The sequence below is a fragment of the Octopus bimaculoides genome, chromosome 2, assembly GCF_001194135.2.
Source record: "Octopus bimaculoides isolate UCB-OBI-ISO-001 chromosome 2, ASM119413v2, whole genome shotgun sequence".
Taxonomy (NCBI): Eukaryota; Metazoa; Mollusca; class Cephalopoda; order Octopoda; family Octopodidae; genus Octopus; species Octopus bimaculoides.
In genome coordinates this window covers 98,749,060-98,758,247 of record NC_068982.1, presented here as the reverse complement: position 1 = coordinate 98,758,247, position 9,188 = coordinate 98,749,060, and the positions used below count along the sequence as shown (strand labels likewise).

The 9,188-nt window shown below is 36.0% G+C and overlaps 1 protein-coding gene across 3 annotated transcripts in view; it reads left to right on the top strand.

The window, feature by feature from the left end:
* The window catches only part of LOC106881395 (pyridoxal-dependent decarboxylase domain-containing protein 1), a 98,556-nt gene extending 90,317 nt beyond the window's left edge, over positions 1-8,239 (top strand). For all 3 annotated transcript variants that reach the window (XM_052978495.1, XM_052978494.1, XM_052978496.1), the window contains 4 exons: positions 1,201-1,293; positions 4,778-4,877; positions 5,771-6,128; positions 8,015-8,239. In XM_052978495.1, the coding sequence (XP_052834455.1) occupies positions 1,201-1,293; positions 4,778-4,877; positions 5,771-6,128; positions 8,015-8,057 (594 nt within the window). In that variant the 3' untranslated portion in view covers positions 8,058-8,239. The remainder of the gene's footprint in view (positions 1-1,200; positions 1,294-4,777; positions 4,878-5,770; positions 6,129-8,014) is intronic.
* Positions 8,240-9,188: the final 949 nt, after the last annotated feature.

Below are 9,188 nucleotides of genomic sequence, written 5' to 3'. Positions count from 1 at the left end.
GCTCTCTCTCTCTCTCTTGCTCTCTCTTGCTCTCTCTCTCTCTCTCTCTTGCTCTCTCTCTCTCTTGCTCTCTCTCTCTCTCTCTTGCTCTCTCTCTTTTGCTCTCTCTCTCTTTCTCTCTCTCTCTCTCTCTCTCTCACATGCACACAAATTGCCTGTAGCCAGGCTTAGGGAGGGATGGTCTCTGTCTGTTCTAGAAATGCCCATGATTTGTCACCTAAGACAGTGTACCTCTAACTCCATCAAAGAATTGAGGTCCCAACTTAAGGCAAGGCTAGTATTATTAGATATCCAATGGTAGCAGATTATTAGAACATCAATGTGCCTTGCAGTATTTCTTCTTTATCTTCTGAGTTCAAATTCCACCAAGGTGACTTTTGCTTTTCATCATTTTGGGGTTGATGAAATAAACTACTAGTTGTATGCTAGGTTGATTTGACTAACCTCTCCTCCCAAATTATGACTGTGTGCCTATGATGGAAACAGTTATTAGATATCATCTACAGACTGATATTTGTTTCCTCTCAAGTACTCTATATTGGTATAATGTACACTAGTCCATCTGAAGTAGAGCACTCTATATGATGTGAGCCAGTCCAGTTGATATCTGGTGATATTTATAGGAGTGGTCTCTTTATCACTTCATGGTTACTGACTGACAGCTGATTAATTCCATTTTACAGTCTTCTTTGTTTCTTATGAGAACAGTAATATATTGATGTGCCTAATTGAAGATCATATCTAACATAATGTTATTTATGGCGGCTGTGAACTCATTAAAACAAAAGATGCAATTAACTGTTCTTTCTCAATGCCTTATGTGGTTTTGGTTCAAGCTTATCATAGTGACTCTATAACAAAGTAAAAACAGTTGCTGAGAGAAGACTAATAAAGAAAATGCATATACAGAAATGTGTTAAAAGCAAACAGAATACTATGGAGGTCTGATCTTGAGATATGTTTATAACTGTAACAAGATTTTGGGAAGGGATGGATTATAGATTTGAAGGAATATTAAAGAAAGGAAAGATGGTAACTATTTGAGTAAAGATGGTTAAAACCTTTAACATTTATAATACCAATGATGTTATGTATAGTTTACATATTCATATAAAAATAATCAAAACATGACACTAAAGCTATTGGAACGAAAATATTTGAAATTAAGGTCAAACTTTGTGTTTTTTTTTTCTGTTTTAGTTTCTCGAAACAATGTCTGAAAGGATCTTAAAAGGAATAGAAGAAGCTAGCAAAGATCTTCAACGAGAAAACCATGAACGTATTATACAAGAAGTAAGTTGTTGTAATGATTCCTTAGAAGTTTAACTAGTTCTTCTGAAATTAAATTGTGTTTGCTTAATGTTACTATTGTCTACATGTTCTAGTACATTTTTTTTTAGAATATTCATATTTTCTGGTTTTCAGTCTTCCAACTTGTTCTAGTTCTTAGAGTAGCATTATCACAAGAAAGATAAGATGCTTACAGCTGACATACTGCACAATTTTTTTCTCTATTGGTTTGAACTGTACCCTTTGGCTTTCACAGGCCCTCCATTATTAGATAAATTGATGTCGGTGTTCCTCTTGAAGTGCAAATTGACAGCTGCAAGATAAAACATGGGCTTGGAAGGCATTCCTGAGATTTTGACATTCTTGAGGAAGAAATAGATGTAGTGATTAGTATGGCGCCATGTGGGGGTGACATAATTGAGGTGACAAAATGAAGGGGGAGCATCAAGTGAGTCGAGTGTGCCTCACTGGAGTTTGAGGAGCAGAGCACACTGTAGTAATGTTAAAAGAGGCAAAGAGAAAACAATCCATCTGTGTCTAAAGGTTGGAATGTTTTGGTAAGTGACTTTATGTGAATCAATCAAGTTGTCTTCCTTTATATGGGTCTAGAATGTTTGTATATGCAGTAGCAGCAGTAGTAGTATTCCAGGTATGGGAACAGTACTCCACTATGGGTTTCCTTTGAGCTTTGCAGAAGGTTAGAAGTTGGAGGATAAAGTATTTTCTGGACTTGAAGAGGAAGCCTTTGTCTTTGTGATGCAGTCTTTGCTATGTTGAGGAGGTGCATTTGTGAAGAGAAATACTTAGTGATGGTGAGACCTTTGGTGTTTTTGATAGATGCTGCTTATGTTTAGGGGAGAAATTAGGAGTACAGTATGTTTCCATGATAGGAGATTGTTGGAGATGATAATCAGTAAGTTGTTAATGTCTCTAAGGAGAGCATGACACACAAAAAGCCAAACTTTGGGGACATCAAAGGTGATAGTGAGAAACTGGTAAATTAGTGCCAGTAAAGAGACAGCTGTTGTATTCATAAAAGAACTGAACTATAAACTGTATGGGATATTGCACCTGATCTAGTCGCCCTAATGGATAAGCTCTTAATTACAAATAAGACAAAAACATTTAAAAATGTACAAAGATTATAGAGACATACTTCCTTTTAAAAAGGAATACCTCTGTAACATTTGTTTATACAATATGGTTTATTCATCTGAAAATTTGGTTAATTGTTTGGCTTGGAAATGTTTTTTAATGAAATTCCTGTATTATGATAGGTTCTGTAATCTGAATATGTGGCACAACTTTTTGGACGCTATATGAACTTTACAGTATTATTTTGATGATAATGATGTGTCATCATCATCATCATCATCATCATTTAACATCTGCCTTCCATGCTAGCATGGGTTGGACGATTGACTGAGGATTAGTGAACCAGATGGCTACACCAGGCTCCAATCTGATTTGGCAGCGTTTCTACAGCTGGATGCCCTTCTTATGTGTGTGTGTGTGTGTATATATATATATATATATATATATATAGATATAGATATCGGTACTATTATGCAAAAGTGTTGTAAGTCCAAAATGTTGCTTTCTCAGAGAACGAAAAAATAGTTTCACCACTCCATAGCAAAACTGTTTTACTACACAATTTTTGATATCTTGGCATCTGAAGCAGCTGGAGATACAATTATTTGATCAAAAGAACTGGCTATTGCAAGCAAAAATAGATATTGAAAAAAAAGCATTTAGCCAAATTTGTACATACAACAATTGAACAGGGTTTGGTGAATAAACTGTTGTTTAAATTACTCAAAAATGAAAATAACACTGACATCTCTAAAGAGTAAATATATTCAATAAAATTGCCATTGGCTTCAACCACGGCATCCAGGTGGCTTTGGAATCTCCTGCAACTCTTCTGGATGGTTTCCTTGTTTGAGTTGGTGTATGCTGTTGTAATCTTTGCCTTCAGTTCATCTTTGGTGTTTCAAGGAGTTTTGTTGGTCTCTTGCTCAACTGCACCCTACACTTAATTATCAAGTAGGTTACAGTCTGGGGAGTTAAGCGGCCAGATGTTAAGGGTGATGTGGTCGCAGAAATTGTCTGCCAGCCATGACTGGGTTCTCCTGCTTGTGTGACATGATGTAGAGTCCTGTTGCCAGACATAGAGTCTTCCAGTAGCCACCCTCTTGAACCAGGGCAGCACTACCTCCTCCAGGCACTTGATGTAGGCCTCCGTATTGAGTCTGAAGCCGTGTGGGAAAATGAATGGAGGCATAATGTCGCCATTACTAGTGATCACTCCAAACACCATCATGTTGGCTGGACGTTTGATTTTTATCACTCTTGGTACATGTCCTCAGTTCATATCGGAGCTTCTGGTGCAAATGCTGAGCAGTGCAGCATGTCGTTTCCAATTTTCTGGCAGAGTGAATTGTGTCACGGTTCTGCTTTTCTTACAGATGGTGCCCAACTGACCATACTATATTGTTTAGTTGACAAAAGCAAAAACAAACAACATGCATGTGCGAAATAAAAAAATATAAAATGGTGTCAATTTACCCATCACACCCTGTATATGTACTTGTCATCATCATTATAATTTAATGTCTGTTTTTCATACTGGCTTGGGTTGGATGGTTTGACTGAAGCCGGTAAGCCCAAGAACAGCACCAAGCTGCTTTGTCTGCTTTGGCATTGTTTCTATGACTAGATGCCCTCCCTAATGCCAACCACATAACATAGTGTACTGAGTGCTTTCTATTCAGCATCAGCACTAGCAAGGTCTCCAAGTAACTTGCAAGACAAAGACCTCTAGACTGGTAGGGAGAGTGGTATTGAGAGAGGTGGAGCAATGCCAATTGACAAGAAGTTTAAAAAATATAATAGGGGAGATACTTGGCGCTCAGTGAGAAAAGAAAGAGAGAGTTAGATAGATGGATTGATAGATAGATAGAGAGAGAGAGAGCTAGCGCAATGGCTGAGTGCATAAAAAGTAGGTGATTGGTGGAAATATTGGGCAAGGAAGATAGGAAGATAATGAGAAATGGAAGTGGTTCTGGTTGGGAAGAGGAGGAAGGTAACCAAAAGGCAGGGGATGTAGTATGTATCTCTTCTGCTCTCAGGTGAATAGAACAGCTGAGTAGTATCAAAGATAGACATGAGGAGGGTTAAGGATTGAGATGTGGGGGAAATGTTTGACAAGGCAGAGAGAATGGAGGTGTAGCAGAGACCCCCCCCCCCCCAGGATGTTGTAGGATGTAATATCATTTCTGCTGTGGTCGATGGGTCTTCTTGGAGCTTTTTTTTTTATTTATTCCAACATCATTTCAATCGGGAACATTTGAGAGAAAGAGAGAGAGACAGACAGACAGACAAACACAGGCACGCACGCACAGGGATAGAGATATCCATAATTTTCTTGATTGAAATAATGTTTGATTAAAAGCAAAAATAAAACTTTTATTATATGTTTCAGGGTCTCCTTCGACAAGTGCCTTTAGTGGGTTCCCTTCTGAATTGGTGGTCCCCTCCACCAAAAGAAGTACTCAAGGGAAGGACCTTTGATTTAAGTTCAGGTATATATTGTTTTTACACATACCACTTGCATAGATGTGTACATATATTGCCATTTGAGTAGTTAACAAGATTAATTTTGCTGTGAAATTATCTTTTATGTTATTGTGACTCTGACCACTGTCGTTGTCATCATTGTCACCATCATCATCATCATCATCACCACAAAGTTTCGTTACTGTCCTGGTTATCACAGATATTTTCTGTGGAATGCTTATCTTTATAAAAGTTTACCTCAATAAAGAGATTTTCATCTCCCTCACAGTCTCTTTGGCTCTGTAACATTTAGATTAGCCAAACTCTACTATCATACAGATAGAACTATTTGTTTGAACTGTCGTATATGATCTTGCTAACATATGCTACCTTTGGGAATAGGAGAAGCTTCCATCACATTACACAAGAAGTTTCAATAGTTTAGTCTCATCTTTTGATCATTTTTATGTGAATTTGTGAATATATCTAACAGCGACTATCTTTTCCCAAGTTGTCACCAACTTTCATTTCTTTGACACTTCAAAATCTATGCCTTCTCTTCTTTCTAAAATCTTTTGTTGTAGCCGTCAACATCTCTCAAGATCTGTCATCGATAGTATTCTATTTCCTCTGGACTCATTTCTATAGATATATTTTCTTTATCAGCCTTTTCTCAGCAATACCCACATATTTCATGTTAGCTATGTCATTTTTTAGAATGGCCTCACTCACTAATTAAGATGGATAATAATTTCAAAGCTTTTTACTTTATAAAATGCTAATTACTAATGTGTTGCTGGTGGCTCATTTTAATTCATGTATGAAAAATTACACGAATATTTTTGCTTTATCATTATCCTTGTGTGACTGCCCACTATATTATGACCTTTACAAACTTTCTGTTCTCTCTTTGTCACAGGGCGGATAATTTCTACAGAAACAACATATAAATATCATATGCAGATCCAGGAAGACAGTGATAATGCTAAGAATGCATCATCATTGCCGTCACCTGATGCGAATGAGATGGCTGTACAGTTACATGTGACAACGCAGCATGTCGATAGCACCCATGACACCACATTGGAAGATGGTGCTAGTGACAAACATGAACAATCTGTCAGTGATGATAAAGATGATGATGCGGCAGCTAGTAAAGCTACAGAGGAAGAGTCAGGAAATAGTGTACAAAATATTCCTTCACCTGGTGCTGAGACGACTTCAGAAGAAAATCCCATTGTAAATACAGCATCAGAACAAATTACTACTACTGAAGGGTGAGTTTTATGAGAATGTTTAGGTGGCAATGACTGTGTTCTGTCTTTTCTTGGGTTGAAGTCAGCCTGGTACAGAACATTGACAGAATCAAACTTAGATGCTTCATGTCGGTGTATTTAGCAATTTGTTATTGCATAACCGTCTGGTATTCATTTTTGCTTGTCATTTAAAAAAAATTACATGTAACACTAGGATTTAACAAAATTTGATATATAATGTAACTATAATATAGTTACTTCTTGGTGTTTTAATGTATTGACCAGACTACTGGATGGTCTATGTACTTCCAGTTCTTTCTTTACTGAGCCTTCTTTTCTATCTTTGCCTAAATTGTTTAACTAAGCCATCTTCTCATCATTGTAAAAGCTTTCTGAATGACCTTTTTCTAATGCCTTGGATACTACTTTGGCATCTTCACAGGTCCACCTATTGTCTGTGAACCTTGTAACATATCTGGTCCAGTGGAAATTTTGCTTTTTGTATTCTATGATCATTTCATTCACTTTGCTCTGTTCTCAAATTACCTCATTTTCAGATATGCTCTTGCAAGGATATTCCTTGCATGAATCTTTCCATGGCCCCTTGCATGTACGATGATGCTATTAATGAGACTGGCACATCTTTTATTGAGATAAATGCCTTCTATCCTGAATATTGAATATTATCTTAGAAAAAAAGAAATTAATGATAGCAACGAAAAACAAATTGCATTTATTGCAGAAATCATGACCTACAATTTAAATATTTAATGTATCCAAACTGGAGGATTTTTATATATAATAGCTCTCTTTCTCTCTTTGTACCTCTCGTGCATCACCATCATTATCATCATCATCTTTTAATGTCTCATTCAGTAAATATAAAGTCAGTTTTCTTTTTTATAACTCTCTCTGGGGTATCCACAGATGCCCATGTGCTGGAATCCTCCTTTGTAATATTGAGTTTACTAGAAATGCTTTTGATTTCTTGTTCCAGTATTAGTTGAACTCATTACTGTGTTAGTAGAGCTCAAAAAGTAAGAGCTAGATTTAACAAAATTGTGATTTTTTTTAATTGTAGCTTAGCCTCAGGCCTGCCCTAATTGAGTTGACCTATTGTTGATCAAAGGTATTCCCAACATGATGCTTCTGTGACTGCATTATTCAGTATCTCATGCCTTGTGTAAAATAGTAGGTTGTGATTTGCAGGAGTTTTGGTTGCTTTTCCTAATAGGTGCTAGATTTGTAACCAGAAAATCAAGATTTTAAATTTTACAACCCTGCAGCTATTATGTGGAATACAACTAGATACAGTACATATGTTAGACTACTTGAGTATATTTCACGATTGATTTATTAATGATGAGCAGACACAAAAATATTCATATACTATAAAAACATTGTTCTGTAATGCATAGGGTTGAAGAATTTCATGTTCATGTAGTGACTAATGGGAAGAGTCAAAGTGTAGTTTTCTTATTGTTGGTTCTCGTGAAGAAATTAGAGTTAAATACTGCCAAATAATAACAAAACACTGACCAGTTTTATGGTGACTCTGTTATCAATTGTACCTGTCTTTGGCAGTTATTTATAGCTCCTTGAATTTGAGTTTTCTTTATCTGAGATGTTATATGGCAAAAACTGTTGTTCAGTAATCTGACACTGGACTGAGTCAACCAGCTGTGACTTTCATATGTACAAATAAAACAAGAAAACTTTCACCAGGTATGTATGTCTGAGTATCATAGGGTAAATGAATAGAAAACATTATCTGACAGAAATTGAAATATAAGTTCGAAATAAAGAAAACAGTAGTTGTCAACACCAAACTAGAATATGTCTTTTGAAAATTCTGCATGTTATTCTTTATGATTGAATGTTTTCTTTTTTTTTTTTTGTCCTTTCAGGGAGCTTGCTACAACAGAGTCTAGTGAACTAACACAGAAGTGAGCTGTGTGGAAGTCTACATGCTACCTTGGGTATATCTATCTATATTACACATAACAGGGTATTTTAGGGTATATCTATATTGCAGAATATAGTTGGCTTCTATACTAAGCAGCTGGAAAATTTACAAGTTAGGCAACTAAACTTATATATATATATATATATATATATATATATATATATATGATCATTACTATTTTCACCTGCAATGTGCAGCTGCCCCAATATTTCTTTTTCATGTTTTTTTTTTTTTTGGTCTTCAATTTCTAATTAGGTTCTTTATAGGAAGTTTTTGTAACTGATACAATTATCTGGATGTTTTCGGTTTGTTAGCTTTGACAGAGCCACCTGTTTGTGTGTATGCCAGTGTGTGTGTGTGTGTATGCCTGTGTGTATGTATGTGTGTGTATATATATCACCAGAGAAGCCACACACACAGGGTTGTTGTTAAGTGTGCATTATACAGCATCTCTTCTTGCAGGGAGTGTGGAAAAAATGTGTGTCATTCACCAAAACAGTACTGTACTATTACCACATCATTGCCACATCTGTGCAAAAGAGTGTAAGTCCCTATCAGGCTTGATTAGCCACACCCATGCTACTCGTGTTCAAGAGACCAATCAGATGCAGGTGATAGCATTACTTGAAACTGACTTCCAGCCATCATATATATATTCGTGCGCATACACGCATGTACGCACACACGCATGCATGCATGCACACACATACACACACACACACACACAGTTTTGTTGGTTTTCATGAGGTCAGAAAGCATAAGAGTGTTGTATACATGCTTGTGAAAGTGAACAATGTTGTGTGTGTGTGTGGTGAATTATGAATCTGAAACATTGCTTATCATACAGTTAGTTTCTCATGTTATCATTACTGCAATCTACAGGAGGTCACACATAGACATACAAACATAACAAGTAGACAGACTACTATAAAAATAAATACACATACTTACTTTTTCCTACAGTAATTATTTTTTTTTTAATTTGCAGCAGAATATTTCTGTTGAGAGACCTGACTAGAACATTCCTAATTCTTGAAAAGAAAACCAAAGTTACAAGAGGAAATTTTATTATATTATATATATATATATATATATATATATATTTTTTTTTTTTT